Below are 25,761 nucleotides of genomic sequence, written 5' to 3'. Positions count from 1 at the left end.
TTGGTAGTGGTAGTAATTAAAAACATTTTTTGCAACAAGAAGGGATATAAATTCTTGGTGGCCTAGGCCTCATCACCCACCTCTGCATTCTGTATCTTAACAGAGATAGAGATTCTTCACCATTTTTTTCTTTCGGTCTTAATAATTAAGGAATAGAAAGCACTCCCAACAGTAATAGTAGCTTATTACTGGAGAAACTCTCAACAAGATTAGAGGGGAAAGACAGAGTGGGAATGATTGTAATTGGCGAAAAAGCCAGTTGGTAAATTACCAAGAAGTATTTTGGTTACTTTGGTATTATATGGTTACCTTCACCTGTAATGTGACCTTAAATTTATAAATATGCTCCCTAAATGTTCTTTGTTTTTTTTTTCTAATTCTACTGTTTTGAGTTAGTGTGTTTACTTTTATTTACTGAATACTTTTTAGAGTAATGTTAGCAGAAATCAGTTCCAGTTTTCCCTACTAACAGATAAGTGTTTTCATTATTTTTGTTGTCTTCTAATTTGTGCGTATACATTACAGTTTTTACAGAATTATAATATCATAGATAGTTTTTTTATTTTACTTTTATAGCATAAGCATTTTCCCATGTTATCTAACCATTGTAATAGTTAATGGTTACATGATAGTTTACCAAGCAGCTATTAAAGTTTCCTCAATTGTAATGCCTAACAGGAAATTTTTTGGTTTCTGCCTATTTTAACATTAAATTAAGCACCTCTGTGCATATACTTTTTTCTTACTTTCAGTTGTTTAAGACACCAATCAAATGAAATTACTAGGTCAAAGAATATAATTGTTTCTATACTTGCCAGAGTCTTTCTCCCCAAATAGTTGAGCAGGTGTATATCATAATGTTAATGTACTAACCTTGTCATAATTTTATCAATTTTGGAGTTGTTCTTATTAAAAAAAGTAGGATTACTTAGCTAGGAATTATTAATGGGAGTAAGCTGCATTATTTAGACGTTTTATTTAGTTGACTATATCAATCCATAATTATTTGTTTGCCAGTGATCTATGTGGGGGACAGATATTGTATATTTAATATTTTCTGTCATTTCATTTTGTTTCCCTTGAAGATTACTGAAACTTTTGATATCCTAGTAACAATAATCCTTAAATTTTATGCAGTTTTACATAGTTTACACATTGGATGTCTTACGTTTGTTTTAACGTAAGAACTATGTTTTGAACTGTACATTTATGAATTACTAAAATTTGTAATGACGTTTATTTCATATATATAATCCTTCAAATAAAGCATGTGTATGTTATAGCCAAATTAACTGTGCCAGTCATCTTCTGGCATGTTTTAAGAATATAATCAATGTTTTAGGATAGTTATTTGTCATGTTGCCATGAGTCTACCACTTATTATCTCTGTCACCCTGGGCAAATAATATACCTTCTCTGTGCTTCAGTTTCCTTATCTTTAAAAATAATGCTTAACTCATAGCTTTTTGAACATTCAGATAATTAATTATATTCAGTGCTTGAAACAGTGTCAGGAACTTAATGAGTACTCATGTACGGTATGGTAATTATTATTGTTAAAGTTCATTCAAAAATAATAATAATCCAGCACAACCCTGACAGGCATGCTTGCAATGTGGCTTAAAGGCAGTACTGCAATCATCTATTTAGTAGCTTTGGCAATAATGTTGAGTTTTCCCTGGGAACTTATAATTTGTGGCAGAACTTACTGCCTTAGAATTTTCATAAATCCATGTGAGAGAATATCTTATATTTTTTGTTCCATATACACCCCTTCTTCCCATGTGAGACTGTTTCTATAAAAAACTCATTCAGTATAGCATATCCATATTTTGAGATGATAAAACTGCGATACTGTGACTTCCATACAATCCAATTATTTTCTTCTGCTCCACCAATCCACTACAAACACTTTGGTGAGACCTTTCATTTCTTCCTCTCCATAGTGGAAGAGATGATTAAATTAAAACACCACATTTCTCTTTTGGGGTGGGGGGTGTGCAAGAATTAGTAGCTTGATTTGGAAAGCCAGCATACCGAGAAGACCATGGATTTGTGTCCCAAAGAATCATCTTCCCTCAGAGTTTAGGCTTCTTTTCTACCAGAAGGAGAGGGAATACAATCCTGGTTCAGGTCAGACTCCAGAAGAGAGGTATTCTTTTCTTCCTTCCTGCAGACATTCACAGGTGAGCATGGTCAAGAGTTTTCCTATGAGCTAAACAAAAGTATTTTAGCTTAACGTTCATTACACGGGAGGCAAGGTTCCCAGAGATGGGCCACTATGTATAATATAAAGTTATAGGCAGAGTTCCCATCATGGCTCAGTGGTTAATGAACGTGACAAGTATCCACGAAGATCTCTGGCGTTGCTTGGTGGGTTAAGGATCTGGCATTGCAGTAAGATGTGGTGTAGGTCGCAGACGTGGCTGGGATCCCACATTGCTGTGTTGTAGGCTGGCAGCTACAGCTCCAATTTAGCCCCTAGCCTAGGAATTCTCATATGCTGCTGGTGCAGTCCTAAAAAGACCAAAAAAAAAAAAGTTTATAGGCAACATCACTTTAGTGATTAAAGGAAATGGATCCAACATGGAGTCAGGTTTGTTCTTCCCTACTACAGGATGACATATTGGTTTATTGGTTCTTGGCTAGATTGAATCATATGTCTACAGTCAGCTGTGGGTTGGCTAGGCAGTCCTTTTCTTGTTACTGGTGATATTAGTCAATTGCATGTCTGCTCATTAACTAGCAGTTAATTGACTGGTCTAGCTAACCTCAGCGTTTCTCCTAGAAGCCTAGCCTGGTTCTCATGGCAAAACACCACACTTCCAATGTTTGCTCTTTTGATTTCTTTACCAATTTCTCTACTAATAAATACAACATCATTTCTCAATCACAGTGTTGAGAGTCACTGATATCTTTCATCATTTGTAAGACAGGCTTTAATGATTGCTGAAGTATGAATGCTAGATTGAGGGTTACTTTTGAGGTAATATCTCTTTCATTTACTTGAATATTGACATATTTTGCAGGAGGGGGAGATGAGCTTACCAGTGTTAAAATGGGAATTGTACGTAATCTATACTCTGTGTTATTTGTGCCTTCTTCATATTGAGAAATTATTGTTGATGTACTCCTAATAGGTGATTGTTATGAATTACTGTAATTCTTGGTGAGCTGTCGGTTTCTATTTCTTTTTTTTAAAAACTTTTATAAGATATATTTTTAGTAAGAGAGCAATGGTAGATAAGTACATTTTATAAATCTACCTTGAGCAAATATAATGCTCTGGAGTTATTTCATGTAAAAGATACGGTTACTAAATCTAAAATAATGTTATTGCAGTGAGATCCTGCTGTGTAGCCCTGGGAACTATGTCTAGTCACTTAGGATGGAGCATGATAATATGAGAAAAAAGAATGTATACATGTATGTGTAACTGGGTCACCATGCTGTACAGTAGGGAAAAAAAACTGTATTGGGGAAATAAAAATTAAAAAATAAAAGATATAAAATAAAAAAATAAAATAATGTTATTAGTAAAAATTTGCAGTAGCACTGTTCGTATTCATAACTATTACTCTGTAAGTTCTTTTTAATTTATATATTTGTAATGTCCTGTTGTAATTTTAAACTATGGAACAAGAACTTGCTTCTCTTAGATCATCTGGGAATCAGAGATTTGAGAATAATCAAGACAATTTTAAAAATGAATAAAAGGAGTTCCCTGGTGGCCTAGCAGGTTAAAGATCTGTCATTGTCATTGCTGTGGTTCAGGTTCTATCCCTGGCCTGGGAACTTTTGAATGCCGTGGGTGTGGCTTAAAAAAAAAGGCTTTTGGAGTTCCCTGGTGGCTTATCAGGTTAAGGATCTGGAATTGTCATTGCTGTAGCTCAGGTCACTGCTGTGGCATGGGTTTGATCCTTGGCCCAGGAATTTGTGCATGCCATGGGCACCGCCGTAAAAAAAGCTTGACTTAAAAATTAAACTAATGATATTTTTATTAAAGAATACTTTGAGATACTAGGCCAATTTCACTTTCCACATACACTCATCCTCAGTATCTGTAGGGAATTGGTTCTAGGATCCCTACAGATACCAAAATTTATTGATGCTCAAGTCCCTTATATAAAATGGCATAATACTTGCATATAACCTAATTGCTTCCTCCCGCATTCTTTAAATCGTCTTTGCATTACTTATACCTAATACAACGTAAATGCTATGTAAATAGTTGCCAGGCAGGAGGCAAATACAAGATTTGCTTTGTGGAGCTTTCTGGAATTTCTTCCCACCAAATACTTTTGATCTGAGTTTGGGGCCAGTTGCACTCATGGTACAGTACTGAGAAGAATCAGTGCTGCTCTGCATGTACCCCATCAACTTAGAGAAATTTCATCAAAACTTTGGTATACTCTTGGAAGTTGTGATATGTGCTAAGAACATCTGTCATTTCTGCTGTAAGTGGAGAACAATTAAAAACTGCTGCTTTTCTCATTAAAGCTGAGCTTATATTTTTTTCACTTCCTTAAACTGATGAACTAAACATTGTATACCACATAAACTTATGGGATAACATCAAATTCATGGCCTAAAGATTAATGTTAAAATCTATCTAAAATTACATAGTTCTCAGTTTCTGGCTTTAAAAATAAAGGTAGTTTAGCAGTGGGATCTTGCTCTGTAGCACTGGGAACTCTGTCTAATCACTTGTGATGGAACATTTAATGTGAGAAAAAAGAATCTATACGTGTATGTGTAACCGGGTCACCATGCTGTACAGTAGAAAAAATAATAAAAGGTTAAAAAAAATAAAGGTATTAAGATTAGGATTAATGATTAGGAAAATTACATTTAAAGTCAAAATACAGTAAAATTTGTGATAAACTGAATAGTTATTGTGCAAGTGCCATGCCTTGTACTGAATGTATTTTACATATACATTATTTTTGACAACCCTGAGACTTTCTTTGTCTTTTTAGGGCTGCACCTGTAGCATATGGACATTCCCAGTCTAGGGGTCTAATTGGAGCTACAGCTGCCAGCTTACACCACAGCCACAGCAATGTGAGATCCAAGCTGTGTCTGTGACCTACAACCACAGCTCACGGCAGTGCCAGATCCTTAACCCACTGAGTGAGGCCAAGGATCGAACCTGCATCCTCATGGATACTAGTCAGATTTGTTTCCACTGAGCCACGATGGGAACTCCCATTTATTATATTTTTCTTTACTGAAGAGGATAGTAAGTGTAATCATACCATGTAAGTTTTCCCTAATTTAGAAACTAGAAGATACTGATTTAGAAGATACTTTAACTTTTAGAGGGGAATGAAGTCTTACTAGCTTATAGCTGCAAGCTTTCAACTTCTTAGCTATAAGTTTGTTATATGACCATGTTGTTGTCCCCAGTGTGAGCTCTAGGATCATTTCTTAGCATTTTGTGGTCCTTGACCAAGATACAAGAAGGAAATTGGAGCACAGATAAAACTCTGAATTGGTAAAGATTCCTTGGGCCACAAGCCTATCCTCTGAGTACCTTAGCATTTTCGTTTACTTTTATTAATTTGCTATTATTCCTGCATCACAAATTACCACATACTTTGCATCATAAAACAACCCAAACTTATCTCATAGTTTGAAGTCCAGATTGGCTCAGTTGGACCCTCTACCTAGGGTCTTACAAAGCTGAACTCAGTGTGTTGACAGAGCTGCACTTTTTTTTTTTTTTTGGAGTCTCTGAGGAAGAAACTCACTTCCCACTTCAATTAGATTGCTGACTGAATGCAGTTATAGGGCAAGGTCCCTCTTTCCTTGCTGTCGTCTAGAGCTGGTCTTCACTCATAGAAGCCAAAATGCTTTTAGTGCTGCTCCCTCCAGTAATGGCGGGTAAAGCTCCTCTCATGCTTATCTCTGTGACTTTTGCTGCCAAAATATCTCTGACAGAAAGTTCTCTGCTCTTACTGGCTCATATGATTTAACTGGGCCATCTAGATAACTCAGGATAATCTCATTTTTACATCTGCAAAGTCCATTTTGCCATGTGATATAACCTATTCATAGGTTCCAGGGATTGGGATGTGGACATCTTTGGGGGGCCATTCTGCCTACTACGTTCATATATACTAAAAAGAAATTTGATGACCATGTATTCTTGCACATCTTTTTTTTTTTTTTTAATTTTATGGCTGCCCCTAGGCATATGGAAGTTCCAGGGCCAGGGAATGAACCTGAGCTACAGCTGTAGCAGCACCAGATCCTTTTACCCACTGCGTTGGACAGGGGATCAAACCTGCACCTCTTCAGTGGCCTGCGCTGCAGTCAGATTCTTAACCCACTGTGCCACGGCAGGAACTTCATCTTGCACATTCCTGAGTTGATTCCTAAAGTGTTTCTTCATAAATTTTTTTCTTTTTGGGTCACACCCAAGGCATATCGAAGTTCTCAGGCCAGGGATTGAATCAGAGCCACAATTTATGCCACATCTGTAGCAATGCCAGATCTTTAATACATTGCACTGGGCCAGGGATTGAACCTATGCCACTGCAGAGACGATACCAAATCCTTAACCTGCTACACCACAGCAGGAACTCCCCTTCATACATTCAAATAGTTGAAAAAAAGTATATTTTCTGACTTTTCAAGATATTGATATCAATTGATCCTTGAAAAAAGAGTTTGAACTGCATGGGTCCATTTACATGTGGATTTTTTTCAAAAGTAAATAAGACACTATTATACTATCTACCACTAATTGAATCCATGGAAGCAGAACTGCAAAAACAGTATTTACAAATACAGAAGTCTTCCTATAAGTTATACTGGGATTTTCAACTGTGGAAAGAATTGGCGCCCTAACCCCCACATTATTCAAGGGTCAACTGTAATCATTAGTGATTTGATGCTATAATTGGTTTTGTTTTGTTTTTTTAAGCCCCAAATATTTTTATTATAGTATAGTTGATTTACAGTGTTTCATCAATTTCTGCTGTTCAGCAAATGACACAGTCATACATATATATATACATTCCATTTCTTATATTATCTTTCATCATGGTCTGTCCCAAGAGACTGGATATAGTTCCCTGTGCTGTACTGTAGGAACTCATTACTTATCCATTCTAGTAGTTTTCAGTATATTTTGTTGATAGTTGTTCAGCAGTTTGTTGTAATTTCATGTTTTTGTGAGAAGAGGTATGCTTAAGTCCTTCTACTCCTTTGTCTTGTCTCACTCCATTCTAAATGTAATAGTTAGGATCTACTAACCCCAAACTCCCAGTCCATCCCACTCCTTCCCCAATTCACCTTGGCAGCCGCAAGTGTATTCTTTACATCTTTGAGTCTGTTTTGTATATAGGTTCATTTGCACTCATATTTTAGATTTTACATATAAGTGATATAATATGTCATTCTCTTTCTTGTCTTACTTAGTACAATAATCTCTAGCTGCATCTGGGTTGCTGCAAATGGCATTATTTTTTCTTTTTTATGGCTGAGTAGTATTCCATTGTGTGTATGATTGATATATTGATATATATATATATATATATATAGATTGATATATTGATATATATATATATATATATATATACCGTATCTTCTTAATCCATATTCATCTGGACATTTAAGTTGCTTCCTGAATAGTGCTGATATGAACATACGATTGTGTGTGTCTTTGTTTTTTTGCTTTTTACGGCTGTACCCTCCACATATGGAGGTTCCCAGGCTAGGGGGTCAAATCAGGGCTAAAGCTGCCGGCCTACACCACAGCCATGGCAACGCTAGATCCAAGCCGAATCTGTGACCTATACCACAGCTCACAGCAACGCCAGATCCTTAACCCACTGAGCAAGGCCAGGGACTGAACCCGCAACCTCATGGTTTCTAGTTGGATTTGTTTCCACTGCGCTATGACAGGAACTCCTGGTTGCATGTATCTTTTTGAATTGTAGTTCTGTCTGGGTATATGCCCAGGAGTGCGATTGCTGGGTCATACGGTATTTCTATATTTAGTTTTCTGAGGTACTGTTTTCCATAGCAGTTGTACCAATTTACATTCCCACCAAAAATGAGGAGAGTTCCCTTTTCTCCACACCCTCTTCAGCATTTGTTATTTGTAGACTTATTAATGATGGCCATTCTGACAAGGTAGTACCTCATAGGTTCGATTTGGTTTTTTTTTTTTGTCTTTTTGTCTTTTTGCCTTTTCTAGGGCCTCACCCGGGGCATATGGAGTTTCCCAGGGTAGGGGTCTAATCAGAGCTGTAGCCGCCAACCTTTGCCAGAGCCCCAGCAATGCTGGATCCGAGCCATGTCTGCAGCCTTCACCACAGCTCACTGCAACGCCGGATCCTTAACCCAACAAGTGAGGCCAGGGATTGAACCTGCAACCTCATGGTTCCCAGTCAGATTCGTTAACCACTAAGCCACAATGGAAACTCCTCGATTTGTATTTCTTAATAATTAGTGATATTGAGCATTTTTTCATGTGCCTACTGGCCATGCTTCTTTGGAGAAATGTCTATTTAGGTCTTATGCCCATTTTTCTATTGGGTTATTTGCATCTTTTGTTGAGCTGTATGAGGTGTTTGTACATTTCAGAAATTAAGCCCTTATTGGTTGCATCCTCCACAACCATTTTCTCCCATTATGTAGGCTGTCTCTTGTTTTTTTCTAACAGTTTCCTTTGTTAATGCAAAAGCTTGATTAGGTCCCATATGTTTATTTCTACCATTGTTTTTAAAAATAAACTTGAATTAATTCACCTTTAACAATTGAGTATTTTTGTTGTTCCTTTTTCTTTTTGAACTTAATTTTTGCTACTCAGTATTTTTTTGGAATTCAGTGTGTTTTAATGTTTTAACTATTTCGATCACACCTTATCTCACTTTTCTGCAACAAATATAAATTGAACGTTTCAGAGTTTCCTATTGAGGAGTTCCCGTCATGGCTCACTGGATAACGAATCCGACTAGGAACCATGAGGTTGCGGGTTCGATCCCTGGCCTCACTCAGTGGGTTAAGGATCCGGCGTTGCCGTGAGCTGTGGTGTAGGTTGCAGATGAGGCTCGGATCCCGCGTTGCTTCGGCTGTGGTGTAGGCTGGCAGCTACAGCTCTTATTAGACCCGTAGCCTGGGAACCTCCACATGCCATGGGTGCAGCCCTAGAAAAGACAAAATAAATAAATAAATAAAGTGTCCTATTGATTTTTCTCTTTGCTTTGTTCTCATGGAGCTCACTCTCGGGACAGTGCATTTTTTGACAGTATTTTGGAGAACAGAAGAGGCAGCCATTAGGCGAAAGTGGTTTTGTTCCTGTCATCACACTGTGCAATATATCTGAATTCAGAACATCCCTCAACACAGGGTAAAACCGCATTCTTAAAGCCATGCTTTGCTTTAATAGCAGTATTAATGAAACAGGAAAGACAGAAGCCTGAGTTTTAATGGTTCCTTTATTAATGGAGGCTTTAAGATACTCTTATTTAAATTAACCTATTGTTTTGTTCCATGGAGATTTTTACATTTACAGGGCAATGCATTGTAATAAGATTAGGTATGGCTGAGAGGTAGGGGTTTCTTCTGAAATGTGAAAGAAAGGTATGCAGATTATTTTTAGGAAAGCAGATGTGGAAGTTGAAGATACAGAAATTTATGTTCTTAAAACATCTCACTCAGGGGTTCCTTGGAAAGTCTTGGTGTTCCTTCAGTAATAATATACACCTATATGAACATGGCTGCCCTGAAAGTCTGACCACCACCTACCAAGCTCCTCTCCTGTCATAAAGCCAGGAGCCAATTTCTTTCTGCTACCCAGGATTGCCCTTTAGTAGACTCTATTTAGTCCATGTCCAAGAGAAAATTAATTCCTTTCTCATACTAATGTCTACCTTTTGAGCCCTGTTTCTTGGCACAGTTTCTCTTTCCAGAATACTTGACATTATCAGTGTTTGTCCTCTTCAGCAGAGATCTTCCTCCTTAACCACCAGTTGACTATATCCAAATACAAGAAACACATATATAGTAGCTAGGATAGGGTAGTAGTGGTAAAGGAGAGGTTCCTTACATCTCTGTCCTTCAAGCTACAAACAAAAAATAAACCCTTATTTTTTAATGTCTTTCAAAGTCTAGGTGGTTAGTTTAACATTGCGTATGTAGAACATAAGGTGTATGTGCCAGGTACAGCTGGCTAGCTTTGTGTTGTTGCTTTTTGCTTGAAGTGAAGACCTGGAGTCCATCATGCTTTTTTCTAGGGTTTAAGTTCCTGGTCTTTTGTGAGCAACTGCTGAACTAAGAACACAAACGTTCAGTAGGAAATCTGAAGCCATACTTAAAAATGAATATTTCCCTGAAAGAAACAGTTTGCAGAAATGTATCTCTACCTGGAAGATGTGAACCTTTACATTATTCCAAAGAGCCATTTGTCTTTTGAATTGCTGCTCCATTTATAGTCCCCAGTTTACATTTGTATAGCTAAATATCCTGTTCTGGTCCCTCTTCCTTTAAGAAACAGTCTGAATATGGAGTTCCCATTGTGGCACAGCGGAAAGGAATCTGACTAGGAACCATGAAGTTGTGGATTCAATCCCTGGCCTCCCCCAGTGGGTTAAGGATCCGGTGTTGCCCTGAGCTGTGGTGTAGGTCGCAGAGGTGGCTCAAATCCTGCGTTGCCATGGCGTAGGCCAGCATCTATAGCTCCACTTCAACCCTAGCCTGGGAACCTCCATATGCCGTGGGTGTGGTCCTAAAAAGCAAAAAAAAAAAAAAAAAAAAAAAAGCAAAAAGAAAAAGAAACAGTCTGACTATAAAACAGAATTTTTTGCTAGCTTTGAAATGAGAGTCCTTATAGCTTTTGGTGTTTGCATCAAAAGTTTTAAACATATTAAGGCTGTTTGGGCCAGCCTTATTCAAGGTAAAGTGCAACCCTTCTTTCCAATAGTCTTCGGTAAGGAAATCTTCAAGTTCATACATAACCCCCCCCCCCATGTATGAGGCTTAGCCCATAAATTATGGTAGAGAGGAAAGTTGACTTTCCCTTTAACATCTTGTTCCTGAGATTATTGCCTTTTCCTAATTCAGTTGGTAACTGAACTTTCTGCCAATTTCTTACCCAATCTCACCTTAGGAACTCCATTACTTACTTAACGGTCCTGCATAATCATTCCTAAGTTTTGTGGACTGCTTAGTGTGTTTATTCTCCCAAACTACAACTGTTAGGATGTTCCTTTATTCCTGCATTGTTATTCTGGTCTTCAGATTTTTTTCCTGATTACTCTGTAACCTACAGATTGATCTTGCATATTTAGAGAAGTCCTTATGAACATTGGTCTTGCTTCTTGGCTACTGGCAGGACTTTCTGCTTTTGAAAGCTCCCTTCGGTGGACTGATAAAGCATCTCTACAAGGTGTCCAACCACCATGTTTTAGAGTGACCTGAGTATGATGACAGAAACAACTAATCATCTACCAGTGTTCATTCTCTTTTTTCTTATTGTAAATGCTCTAATTTTTTGTTGAGTATATGGCAGAATAAAAAATGTATTTCCCAGCTTCCTTGCTAGCTATGGCCATGTGATTTAAGTTATAACCAGAATAGAAGTTTCCTGTAAGATTTCTGAAAAGCTTCTTTAAAGGAAGGCTATTGCTCATCTCCCCATTCTCCTTCCTGCCATTTGATGTGATGGCTAGACCTAGAGCAGTTTTTTTAAACCATGAAGGGGACATCACATGTTGAGGATGACAAAACAACAAAATAGAAGGAACCTGGGTTCCTAATGATCATGGTTTTGGACTGCCTGTGTTCAGGAGAGAGAAATAAATCATTTAAGCCATTGTGATTTTGAGTTCTCTGTCACTCCAGCTGAACCTAATCCTTATTGATGAAAGTGTAAAAAAAAGTCAAATTGTTTCCAAATGAGAAGTACATGAACTGTTATGGTAAGCACTTGAGAAAGTGAAAAAACGATTAATCTCCACTCTTAAGAATTTTTTATGCTACAATTCAGCACTACCATTTCATGCATCAGCTATGACTACTTCTCCCTTCCATTGTATTAAAAAGTTTTATTTTCCTCTTTCCACCAAAATCCCGTTGCCATACTTTCATCCTTGAAGTTATTACACCTCTGATAGGTGGCAATGTGCCAAAACATATGGAAGCCACAGGATAAATATCTTCCTGAAACATTGAAGATTTGGGAGGAAACCTTAGTTTTTATATTAAAAACTAGTAGAATGGAAGGCAAAATTCACATGCATTTTAAAATATAAACATTTTAAAATATGTGTAGTGGAGTTCTTTAGGTCTTGCACAATAATGAGTTTCCTCTTTTCTGCCTCTTCTTTGCCCTAGGGAAACTTAAGAAGTGATGCTTGCTTGGTTAAGAGTTAAGGGATTCCTGGCAGCAGAGTAAATAAAGCTCATGGCCCACCAGCTAGAAAGGTAAGAGATTTTTAAGCTTTTAATACAAAAGTGGTCTTTTATTTTATGGTTGTCTCTCATATGTTACTAAATTCAAGGGATGTTTCCAGATAGTAGTCCTCAGAATGCTAGTGTCCTGCCATATTGATAGCTTTCAGTAAAAAAAAAAAAAATTGTGAGGTTCAGCAAATTTAGAAATGTCCTTTTGGAGCTACAATGCCTATCATCATATAAAAGCATACTGAAGACTTAAAATATGTATACATAATTTTGTTTAACCCAGAGGCTCCTACACTTACCTGACTAGGGAACTGTCAATAGCAGAAGGTTCCCATATGAAAGCCCCAACTCTGCTAGGATTTTATAACAGGGGTTAATCCTTGAGATATTTTCTGTATTTTGGACAAAAAGTTTTACACTGAGGCTATACATGGTAACTAAAATGTCAAACTTTTTTGCTTTTAGATTTAATTATATCAGTTAAATTTAATAGCATGGTTATTTCGTGCTGATCGGAAACATTAATAGGAAGTTATACAGTACTTCAGATATTCATTTATGAACATATACTCCATGCCAGCCATAGTGTTGGTGATGTTAAAGATATAAAATATGGTGGTTTCTGGCATCAAGCCCTTTAGAGTTTGGGGATGTAGCTTCTAAAAATGAGAGGAAACTATGGGAGGAAAATATTGATTTAATAAATGTGATCCGGCATACAGACGCTTTCAAGACATGATGGTCTAGTGATAGATTTTGTCAGATACATCAAGATAAATAAGAAAATTGGCTTATGCCGTTGTACCTGAATCTGGAGGTTCAGAGCAATAGAGAAGTTATGTGTAAATGTAAGGTTACTCTAACTTTGACAAAAACTTGGAAAATCATTTAAATGTACCTATATTTGAAAAAGTAGGAGTTCTCGTCGTGGCTCAGCGGAAACAAATCTGACTGGTATCCACGAGGATGCAGGTTTGATCCCTGGCCTTGCTCAGGATCCAGTTAAGGATCCGGTGTTGCCATGAGCTGTGGTGTAGGTCGCAGATGTGGCTTGGATCCTGTGTGCTGGGGCTGTGGTTTAGGCCAATGGCTACAGCTCTCATTTGACGTCTAGCCTGGGAACCTCCATATGCAGTGGGTATGGCCCTAAAAAGACAAAAAGAAAAAGTAAAAAATTTTAAGCAGATATAAGGAGGAAAGAGTGGCAACACTTGATAATTTTTCTTACACATTGATACCTATATAAAGTAATTTTAAGCTATTTGATCAACGTAAATGTTCAAGTCCACTGGTTTGGTTAGAAGTATTTTCCATAAAAGGTAAATTTGTCGAGGGCAGGGATTGTGTCTGCATCATTGTACCCTGGAGTCTAGCATAGTTCCTACTCTCTTGCATGTGCTTAAGAAAAATATACTGATTGAATGCCTAAGTAAATGAGACATGAATTTCCAGAAAGAGGAATAGTGGATAGAGGAAGATCAGAGGTGAGTGGTATTAGCTAGGAAAGGAACAGATGAATGGGAAGTAAGAGCACTCTGGGCTGAGAGAGGGAGCTAACTAAAAGCCTGTATAACTACAGCCAAGAGATCAAGGTAGTAGCTTAAGAGTGGAATGGGAGGCAGGGGTCAGCCCATGCAAGGGTCTGCAGACAATGGTAAGGATTACAGTCGTTATCTGAAGAGCATTTTTTTTTTTCCCTATAACTTGTTCTTTCCTCTCATTTTGACTGGCTCTGCTTGGGTATAAACCATCTATCTCTTTCCTGAATCTACCTATAACTTGTATTGGTTTTCTTATGCATCATGTTACTCTCACTAATCTATCCTCCATACTTGTATTAGTGATGTTGCAGAAATGGCCTTTTTTTTTTTCTAATTCACCTATTGAAAAATCTTTCCTTTTTTTTTTCTTTCTTTGTTTTACAGCAGGGTTAAGCAGACTTTTTCTTTAAAGAGCCAAATAGTAAGATTTTAGGCTTTATTGGGGTCACAGATCATCTTTTTACTTCTTACCCCCTGCCCCATTTTAAAACCATTTAAAAAAATTGAAAAACTTTCTTAGCTCAACATTTTGGTATAGGCCATAATTTATAAACTCACGGTGGGATGGAGCGCATGTATAGTTGCAGTTCAGCTTCTTTGCTGGTGTATTAAAAGCCCTTTGGGATTTGCTTCCCTATCTGGCCTCACCTCTCTTCCCTTCAAGCATATATCCCATGGTTTAGCCATCAGAAGTTCTTAGATAGCCTTCAGTGTACTCTGCTTTATTGTGCATCTACATGCTGTCTCTGCCCAAAATATCATCCCCTCTTTGTTTGAGAAGACCAAGTGCAAGCATTACTTTCTTCAGCACCCTTCCCAGACCCTCTCTCTAGGGTTGGCTATGTACTCGTCTTACCTAAAATCAGAGAAGTCTTAGATGACTCAGTCACAGAAAGCATAGTCAGGCATCACAGAAACTTCTTCATCTTGGCTACATGGTATCTAGACCCTGTTTTTCTGTACCTACTCCATTTTGGCTTTTATTAATTGCTTATCAATATGAACATGACAGAAAATGACCACCAATCCCGAGTATGACTTTGAATGTCTAGTGTATATTTCTGTTTAGCTGATTTTTTTTCTTTTTACAAATTTCCCAAAGAGCTGCTCTGTATGGCTTAAGTTGTTCAGGTGTCTTCCTTGGTTCTCCTGAAACAAGTATGTCGGGGCCATGGAAATAGAGGATTCCCCTTTGCTGGCAATCTGGCTCTAAGAGGGGATTATGAGTGCTGAGGAGAGATGACTAGCTCCAGTATACTCCTTATTCCCCTGTGTTCCTACAGCACCCATGTGTAAGTTTATTATTATATGTATATCACTGAAGTAGTATTACTATTTTCATTTGTTTTTCTTCCATACTAATCTGATTTTAAGGTCAGAGACCACATCTCTTGTTTTGTACCTGAAATACATTAAGAATAAGAGATATGATATCTGACCTTAAAGCCAGATAGTATAGTATCGGGTACCAAATAGACAGTCAAATGCTTTCCAAATAAATTTTGTAAAATAAATTATTTATATTAGAAATGTTTGGGGAGTTCCCGTCGTGGCACAGCAGAAATGAATCCGACTAGGAACTGTGAGGTTATGGGTTCGTTCCCTGGCCTCCCTCAGTGGGTTAAGGATTTGGCATTGCTGTGAGCTGTAGTGTAGGTTGCAGTCATGGTTTGGATCCCATGTTGCTGTGGCTGTGGCGTAGGCTAGCAGCTACAGCTCCGATTGGACCCCTAGCTTGGGAACCTCCATATGTGGCGGGTGTGGCCCTAAAAAGACAAAAGACCAAAAAAAAAAAAAAAAGAAATGTTTGTGAATGCTGTACATTGTGTAACATTTATTAGCATAGTATATATATTTTAGAAATCTGCTTTGAAACTTCAGTACATGCTTTAAAGGTAAGCATTTACAGCATTTGTAGTTCTATAACCAACTAACTAGAAGATTAGTCAAATTCACATTTTATTTTATTTTATTTTTGCTTTTTAGGGCCGCACCCCCTAGGCATAAGGAGGTTCCCAGGCCTAGGGGTCTAAGCAGAGCTACAGCTGCCAGCCTATGCCACTACCACAGCAATGAGGGATTTGAGCCGTGTCTGATATCTACACCACAGCTCACTGCAACACCGGATCCCCAGCCCACTGAGCGAGGCCAGGGATTGAACCCACAACCTCATAGTTCCTAGTCAGATTCATTTCTGCTGAGCCACAACAGGAACTCCCAAATTCACATTTTAGAATCTAGCGATTTCTGAAATTACTCATCAGAAATTGATTGATTCCCCTCCCCCCCATTTTCAAAGATTCATTTACTCACACTCCTTTCTGTAAAGCAAATTGATTTCCTTCTTTCTTGTTTTTTGATAGAGATATAAGAAAAGCAAATATTTTTATCACCAAATCATTTGAATGATGGAATTTCAGGATAGTGTGGGATTATTGATAACTATACCTTTAAAGACCATCTATCTTGCTTTGACAGATTTAATCCACATTTCGTATTTTTTAAAAAGGAGTTGTCTAATAGGACAAATAATTGTCTAACATCACCTCTCAAGTCTATTCAGATACAGAAATTGTTCTACTGTAATATGATTCTGTTTGCTCTTAACCTTTCAGTACAGAACATAGTTTTTCTGTTCTTTGACATCTCATAACATTGAAGTTATAAACCAGAAACAAGCAGAGAATTGTTAGAGAATCTGTATATTTTAGTATTTTTTCATAACTTTTTATGAGATGAAAATTACATGATACTAATTATGTAATGGCTATATAGTGAATTGTTACAGTGCATGTTTTTTGTATACAACTTAAACTCCTTCTATAAGTTTTTCCTTTTTTATTTTTAGTTATTATAGTTCAGAACCTTTTAAGAGTAAATTGCCAGTGTCATGTCCCTTTCCTCCAAATACTTCATTTTCTGCAATAATACATTTTCCTTCAAAACCACAATACAACCATGAAAATCAAGAAGTCAACTTTGAAATATTGCTACCATCTCACCTACAGATCATACTTAAGTTTAGCCAGTTATTCCAATAATGTCTGTCCTTTATAGCAAAAGGATTCAGTCTAGAATCTCATGTTGCAATTAGTTGTCATGTCTCATTGATCTTTTTTCAGTCTGAAACAGTTCCTCAGTCTTTCCTTGACTTGGATGACTTGTACACTTTTAAAGATTATACACCGGTTATTTTGAGTTTACTGCAATTTGGGGTTGTATAATGTTTCTTAATGATTAGATTCAGATTATGTATCTTTGGCATGACTGTCATGGAAGTGATGTTGAGTCCTCCTCATTGCAGCCCTTTGGGGACACATGGTATTCATTTCCCTTACTTTTAGTGTTGTTAGCTTGTGTCAAGATATGCAACTTAAAATTTTTTTTTCACTGATTTGACAAAAATGTTAGAAAAATAATATCTACTCTTGGTATGAGTGTTGAGAAAGGAGGTCTCTTTGTATACTACTGGCAAAGTAGAATTATTTGAGGACAGTTTAGCAGTATAAATCAAAGCCTTAAAATATACCTTCATTTTAATGTAGCAATTTCACTTCTAGCAGTTCATCCTGTGGAAATAATTGTATAGAGATTTGTTCTCAGGGATTCATTGATGATAAAAATCCACTAATAGAAAATTAGTTATAAATATGTCATATTTATATGATGAAATACTATACAGCCATTAAAATGACATCTGATGTTTAATGATATTACTATTTAATGATGTGGCAGCATTTAGAAAACTGTTTTAAAAGAAATTGTATTACTGTTTTTACAATTTTTACAAATGTTATGTATCTTCATATATTATTAAGACTGAATACATACTCTGAAATGATAAATAGTAGTTGTCATTGAATGGTGATATTTTGGATGACTTTTTTTGTTGTTCTGTATTTTTCTGGGACCAAATTTAAAGTTTCTTACAGTATCTTATTTCAATAAGTGTAATTTAGTTCATATTATCTAGGCGTAACAGTGACTTCCTTTCTAAACCTCAGTTAAAACTTTGAGCTTTAGAAGTTCCTGTTGTGGCTCAGCAGAAACAAATCTAAGCAGCATACATGAGGATGCAGGTTCCATCCCTGTCCTTGCTCTGTGGGTTAAGGATCTGGCATTGCTGTGGAGCTGTGGTGTAGGTCGCAGACGCAGCAAAGATCCCAAGTTGCTATGACTGTGGCATAGGCCAGCGGCTACAGCTCCAATTCAACCTATAGCTTGGGAACCTCCATATGCCGGGGGTGCAGCCCTTAAAAAAACAAAACAAAACAAAACCTTGAGCTTTAAAGGTTTTTTTAGAATTATATAAGATTGAGCATTTATATGGGATACCTAGTAGTGGATATTGCTGTGGCTCTGTTGTAACAAACAAAATTTAAAGTATACATTGAACCAAGTTTGAAGTACTAAAATAAAATGCTTTGTGGCAATGAAATAAAGAAAATATGAGGAACATAAACATGTTTGTATGTGGAGTTGTCCTAGAAGGTGAAAAGCAGAATCTGAGCTGGATGCTTAATTAGGTAGTATAAGCTTCTTCACTACCATGGAATCTTCTTGAAGGCAGTTACCTATCTTAATTCATCACCACATCCATAGCATGTAGCATAGTGCCAAGCACAAAGTAGACACTCAAATATATTTGTTGTTTGAAAGAAGAAAAGGGGGAATTTTTGCACTAAACCCTGTGGGCAGGGAAGATAAAACAGTGTTAGAAGAAAAATTGAGAGAGAGATTAGAGAAACCAAAGAAACTGACTTCTTTTAAATCTTGCCTAGGACCCTTCCATGAACTCTTCATGACAGTGATTTTCCTACCAGTATAGGTTGTGAATGATTGCCAGAGAGTGGTTTGGTATAGTAACAGTTCTCTATCTGCAGTCATTGGCTTCCCCAACAACTTAACAAAGGCACCTTTTTGTGTTTTCTTAGAAGCATGTTTCCACCCTTGCTGTAAGGGTGATAAGCCTAGACTTAGAGGATTAAGATTTAGTTAGATTAACAAAGAGATAGCATTTAAGCCTCCCAGAGAAATTATCATTTACATCTCAAGGTGCTTTATTGAGTTTATAGCTACCTCAGCTGGGTATTAGGAAATAATATAAAGAATGGGAATCTTTCTTGGTTGGCTATGAAGTAGGTGAACGTCTTTCATGGAGGAGTAGAAAAGATGAGAGAGAAGGATACCAAGGGTTAACTCCCTCAAAACTTGTCTAGAATCACGGGATTGGTCCCTCTACAATCCCTATATTTTTAATATTTTAACTCTTAATTTTAACAAATGAATCGAAATTATATTTTTGTGTTCTTTCTTCTGCTAGACTGAAAGTATCTCAAGTGCAAAGACTGTTTTCTCCTCTTTGGATCTTGTCATAAGTATTTTGGGGTTTTGTTTTTGTTTTTTCTTTGGCCATTCCTGCAGCCTGCAGAAGTTCCTGGGCCAGGGATTGAACCCTAGCCACAGCAGTAATCTGAGCCACAGCACTGACAATGCAGAGTCCTTAACCACTAGGCCACCAGGGAACTCCTTGACCTAAGTTTGATATTTAAATGTTTCTTAAACTTAAATGAGTTTAGTTGCTTCAGTTTTTTTCAAATCATTGTGAACTGCATTTTCTTACTAGTTTTAGAAGAATCTTTCAAGTTAGATAAAATAAACTTATCTGACTTGTTCATATCATACAGATACTTATTCATTCCTTAATATGTAAGGAATAAATGCTACTATAAGTTAGGCACTGTAACTTTTATAGGTTTCCTTTGGATTATTCTAGTGTTTTTTCCCCCCTCTTCACAGACAGCCTGGTAAGTTGGACGTGAATGATGAAATGGATCTTATAGATAACACATTTTGCCTGGGCCAGGGGAAAAATCTTTGTTCTTCCTATCTCCTATACCAGATCATCCTTGTCTCTAAGTCTCAGAACTATTTGCACATTTCCCTATTGGGATTATGTATTTTTCCTGAGCAAGACATTCTTGACACTACATTTATAATATGTAAAATAAAATGTTTCTTTCTGTACCGTTGGCTTATTGGGATAAGGATAGAGTTAACTCTGTCCACCACTAGATGGGTTTTCAGTGAATGTAAGATGGAATATTAGTGGACTAAGTAGTTTCAATATGTCATACTTGTCTTTAAGCTAGTATCCAAAAAGTAAGTTATAAAATTAGGGAAGTGGGAGCACCTTATATATAGATCAACTACAGTAGGGAACAGATAGATTTTGATGAATCAGGGTGAGAACCAGACCACCACTGACCACATCTTAAAAAATTAAAAGCTTTTGGGAGTTCCTGTCGTGGCGCAGTGGTTAACGAATCCGACTAGGAACCATGAGGTTGAGGGTTCGGTCCCTGCCCTTGCTCAGTGGGTTAATGATCCGGCGTTGCCGTGAGCTGTGGTGTAGGTTGCGGCTCGGATCCCGCGTTGCTGTGGCTCTGGCGTAGGCCGGTGGCTATAGCTCCGATTCGACTCCTAGCCTGGGAACCTCCATATGCCGCGGGTGCGGCCCAAGAAATAGCAACAACAACAACAAATTAAAAGCTTTCGAAATACTAGAACTCATCCTTTTTAATCAGACTTCAGAGGTCAGGATTTTTACTCTTTTAATGACTGCTCTTCAACCACAACCCTGAGGCGTAAAGTTAAATGTTTCTCTTTTACCATCTTCATGGTGGAGTTGGATATATTAATACCTTTGTTTAAGGCATTTATATGGGTGTTGACATTTTTGGAGCAGTGCTCTATTATAAAAACTCTTAATAGTGAGTGGTTTTTGGATGACAATAGTGTTACAAAGAGTGTAATTATTTGAGTGTTTTTATTTTCTAATATGTTTCAAGAAATGTTTCAAAACTATTTTTAACAGTGGGAAACCCCTTCATTTTTCAGTATCCTTGCCATGAAAAAGAGGACGTGATAAGTTGTTCAACTTATGAAATTCAAGTTACATGTGAATTCTGCCAGGTATGTATGCATTATTTGATATTTGGGCCATTTTTCATATTTTAGATTATAAAATTTTTTATAGGTTGTTTCTAGATGAATATTTAAAGTGTTTTTGTTTGTCGGCCACGCCTGTGGCGTGTGGAAGTTCCCAGGTCAGGGGTTGAACCCACACCATAGCATGACCCAAGCCACTGCAGTGACAACACTGGATCCGTAACCCCCGAGCCACACGGAAGCTCCTCAGTGGATTTTTTTTTTCTTTTTTTCGTAAACAAGAAAACAGTTTTCTAGTATGTGGTTTATTTAGCTCATGCTCTTATTGTGTTTTAAAATTAGCAAATAAAGCATCAAAATACAGTTAATTAACTTTGGCAAAAATAAACATATTTTAGGGTTTTGATTTCTCCTAAAATGAGTTTTAAATAATACTAGTTACATGAGATGTTCTATGAAAAAGGATTCAAATAGTAAATGGATGTGGCAGAAATGCCATATTTTAGGTGCTTTTTTTTTTTCTTTTTTTTGTCTTTTAGGGCTGTACTCGAGGCATATGGAGGGTCCCAGGCTAGGGGTCTAATCAGAGCTATGGCTGCTGGCCTACGCCATAGCCACAGCAATGCAGGATCCGAGCTGCATCTGCCACCTACACTACAGCTCAGGGCAATGCCAGATCCTTAACCCACTGAGCAAGACCAGGGATCGAACTTTCAACCTCGTGGTTCCTAGTTGGATTTGTTTCCCCTGTGCCATGACGGGAACTCCTATATGTACTTTCTAGGAAGAAAGAAAAATAAAATCCTACAAGCTGATGGAAGGAAAAAATAGAATATTAAGTCTAAATCAAAAAAGGAAAATAATTTTGGAGTTCCCGTCATGGCACAGCTGAAACGAATCTTAACTAGGATCCATGAGGATGCGGGTTCAATCCCTGGCCTTGCTCAGTGGGTTAAGGATCCGGCGTTGCCATGAGCTGTGGTGTAGGTCGAAGACTCGGCTTGGATCTTGCATTGCTGTTGCTGTGGCTGTGGCGTAGGCTGGCAGCTTGTAGCTCTGATTGGAATCCTGGGAATCTCTATATGCTGTGGGTGCGGTCCTATAAAGGCAAAAAAAAAGGAAAATAATCTTGACTCAAAAATGTCTTTTTGTAGTTGTTTGGTTCAAATCAGGATCCAAAAATGTCCCCATATTGCATTATGTTTAGTATATTTATTAGCTCTCTTTTAATCTAAAATTGTTCCCCCCTACCTCCGCTTTTCTTTTGTTCCCCATGACATTTATTTTTTGAGGAGACCAGGTCTTTTGTCCTATAGAATTTGGCTAACTGCATGTTGGTAGTGTTTAGGTAAGTTTTTCTGTCCCCTGTATTTCATGTAGTTGGATCTAGAGAGGCTTGATTAGATTCAGGTTTGACACGACCACCACCCCTTCCCAGTATTTCGTGTGCTTTCTGTTGCATCATATCAGGGGTACATAATGTTTATTTGTCTCACTTCCAGTGATATTAATTTAAGGCTAACCTATGAATTCAGATGTTTTCAACCTGACTCAATCGTTATAAAAGTTCCCATCACCTTTGCTCATAATGGTTTTATAAGACTTCGAAGATAGTTGCCTAGATCTGTTATTTCATTGGGAGTCATGTGGTTGTGCTTTCATTCTTTCTGCACTTAAAACGCTGTTGAACAGGAAAAATTTAGCCTGATAGATCAGGGTTCCTAACATAGTGTAAAATCTGCATGTTCCGTGTCTTTTTTCGTAATAGGAAGATGGGAGATGAAATTAAAATGTCAGTAAAAGTGTTTAATTTCACATTCACAAAGAAAAGGTAATTTAGTGGGAAAATAAAATATTATTATATCTTAAATTGTTCTTTATTTACAAATCTGTACTGTAAAACATTTAACGATCTCTTAATATTTTATTATAGGCAATACAAGGACCTGTGGAATATGAGTGATGACAAACCCTTTCTATGTACTGCCCCTGGATGTGGCCAGGTAATATATAAATTATTTTGTATATTCACATTTATTAAAACACTTATGACAGTATATGTTGTCATTAAAGGGATTCTTTTATAATGTTAAATACAATTTTGAAGTTAGAATGAAAATAACTCAGAAAAATTTGAAGAAGAAATTCATTTTCCTCAGTGGCATATCTGAGTTTCAAAGAATACAATCTAATATGAAGGAAAAAAAGAAGTCTTGTATTGGAAAGGTGGAGAACCTGGACAAAATCCAGTGTTTGAAACTATTTTCATTTGACCGTTATTGGTTGAAAATCATTGTAAACTCCCTAATTGGAAATCAAATATACATTATCTTGTATGAAAATTATTTTATTTACTGAACTCTTAAGAAATTAATGTTTACCTCTGAGAGTATCACTAATGTATTAATGTTCTTAAGTCTAAACTTCTAACCATTAAACATTTTTAATATAGAGCATGTGTGAAGGCATTTTCAGAAAATATTTCAGTGTTTTTTAACAGGCCTTAAATTATTAATCTATTACTGACATAATAATTAATCTTAAAATTACTATAGACATTAAAGAATGAAAGAATAAATTTAATGTATGGTGAAATTACAGAGTACTTAAACATATAAACTGTAAATCATAAGTAAGCATTAAAGTGTTTATTGATTCTCATTTGTTTAGTTGATATTTTGAGGTATAATTTATATACAGTAAACAGGACCTGCTTATAGTGTATAGTTCGACACATTTTAACATATGTGTGTGTCCATAAAACCATCACCGCAATTAAGATACTAAACATATTCATCATGCCCAAAACTTTCCTCATGCTCATTTGTTATCCTTCCTTTTCACTCCTCCTGCCCCAGTCAACCACTGATCTGCCTTTTGTCCCTAAAGATTAGTTTATATTTTCTAGAATTTTAATGAGTAGAATCAGATAGTATGTACTTTTGACTGGAATCTTTTCTTCCACATAATTAATTTACAATTTTTCTGTGCTATGTAATCAGTAGTTAATTCCTTTTCACCGAGGAATAGTATTTCCCTATTTTACAGTTAGTTTGTTTATTCATTTGTCTGTGGACGTTTGGCTTATTTCCAGTTTTTATTTCTTACAAATTAAGCTGTTGTGAATATTTATGTGCAAGTCTTTGTATGAACACATGCTTTCTTTTCTCTTGGATGAGTACCTAGGAGTGTAGTGGTGGGATCATATGTCATATATATATATTTACTTTTTAGGAAATTGCCAAACTGCTTTCCAAAGCAGAGGTACCACTTTGCATTCCCACCAACAGTCTGTGAGAGGTCTTATGTAATAGCCTTGCCAACATTTAGTGTCAGTCTTTTAATTTCAGCTATTTTCCTTGTGTGTATACTGATAACATTATGTGTTAATTTGCATTTCTTTGATAATGAAAAGATGACTACTTTTTCATATGCTTATTGGCCATTTGTATACTTTATTTTTGGTGAAATATCTTTGCAAATCTACTTATTTTTAAAATTTGTGTTGTCTATCTTTTAATTATTGAGTTATATGAGTTCTTTGTTCTGGAAACCAATCCATTATCAAATATCTCTCCAGGTCTGTGGTTTTCCAACTTGATTTTCATAATAATATCTTTTGATGAATAGATTTTTCTAATTTTAATGAAGTTTAATACATTGACTTTTTCTCTTCTGTGATTGTTGCTTTCTGTGACTTATTTAAGAAAACTTTGCCTAACCTCAAGTCACAAAGATACTCTCCTTTGCTTTCCTCTGAAAGCTTAGTTTTTCATTTCGTTCTCTTTTGCATCTTGGTTAATTTTTGTGTATGTATAGTGTGTGGTAGGAGTTGAAGCTCACCTTTTATCCGTATGGTTTCTCAGATACTCCAGCATCATTTGTTGAAAAGATTTTTCTTTCTCCATTAAATTGCTTCAGCCCCTTTATTGAAAATCAAATAATTTGGGGGAGCTCCTACTGTGGTGCAGCGGAAATGAATCCAAATAGTATTCATGAGGATGCACGTTCCATCCCTGGCCCCACTCAGTGTGTTAAAGATCTGGTGTTGCCGTGAGTGTGGTGTAGATCGCAGACGCAGCTATCCTGCATTGCTGTGGCTGTGGCATAGGCTGCCAGCTGTAGCTCTGATTCGACCCCTAGCTTGGGAACTTCCATATGCTGCAGGTGTGTGGACCTAAAAAGCCAAAAGCAACAACCAAAAAAAAAAAAAAATGATTTGTATGAGTGTAAATCTACTTCTGAGCTTTCAATTCTGTTCATCAGTCTGTCAGCTTTTATGCCAGTACCACACTATCTTGATTACTTTAGCTTTACAGTAAGCCTATCATGCAGGTAGAGGAAGTTCTCCAACCTAGTTTTTCTTTTTTGTTTTGGCCATGCCCAGGGTATGTGGAAGTTCCCTGGACAGGGAGTGAACCTGCATCACAACAGCATCCCAAACTGCTGGAGTGACAATGCCGGATCCTTAACCCACTGCACCACAAGAGAACTCCTAGTTTGCTTTTTTAAAAAGTTGTTTTGGATAGTCTCAATTTTAGTCATTCTGGTGAGGGTATAGTGGTATCCCAAGATTTTTAGTTTACATGTCATCCAGTGATGTAGAGCAAGGAAAAGAGAGGAGTTATACAGGGTTGGTGATATTTTAGATAGATTGATCTGGGAATGCCTCTGTAATAAGGTGACATTCTAGTGAAGATGGAGCAAACCCAACACATACCTGGAGGAAGAGTTTTCCACACTGAAAGAATAGCATATATAAAGGCCTTGAGGGAGGAGAGGGATTTGATGTGTTTAAGAACAGAAAGATGACTATTGTGGTTGGAGTATATAGTGATTAATAAGGATGAGG

At 36.9% G+C, this 25,761-nt stretch overlaps 1 protein-coding gene across 3 annotated transcripts in view; it reads left to right on the top strand.

The window, feature by feature from the left end:
• Window positions 1–25,761, top strand: part of ATF2 (activating transcription factor 2) — an 89,941-nt gene that overhangs the window by 3,971 nt on the left and 60,209 nt on the right. For all 3 annotated transcript variants that reach the window (XR_007134022.1, XR_007134023.1, XM_047772925.1), the window contains exons 2-4: window positions 12,349–12,438; window positions 20,859–20,933; window positions 22,843–22,912. Coding sequence is in view for 1 of the 3 variants with exons in the window: in XM_047772925.1 (XP_047628881.1) it covers window positions 20,902–20,933; window positions 22,843–22,912 (102 nt within the window). In the remaining 2 variants the exon portion in view is untranslated. The remainder of the gene's footprint in view (window positions 1–12,348; window positions 12,439–20,858; window positions 20,934–22,842; window positions 22,913–25,761) is intronic.

The sequence above is a fragment of the Phacochoerus africanus genome, chromosome 3, assembly GCF_016906955.1.
Source record: "Phacochoerus africanus isolate WHEZ1 chromosome 3, ROS_Pafr_v1, whole genome shotgun sequence".
In the NCBI taxonomy this organism is placed as follows: Eukaryota; Metazoa; Chordata; class Mammalia; order Artiodactyla; family Suidae; genus Phacochoerus; species Phacochoerus africanus.
The sequence above is the reverse complement of the archived record's forward strand: the minus strand, read 5'-3'. Positions and strand labels throughout refer to the sequence as shown.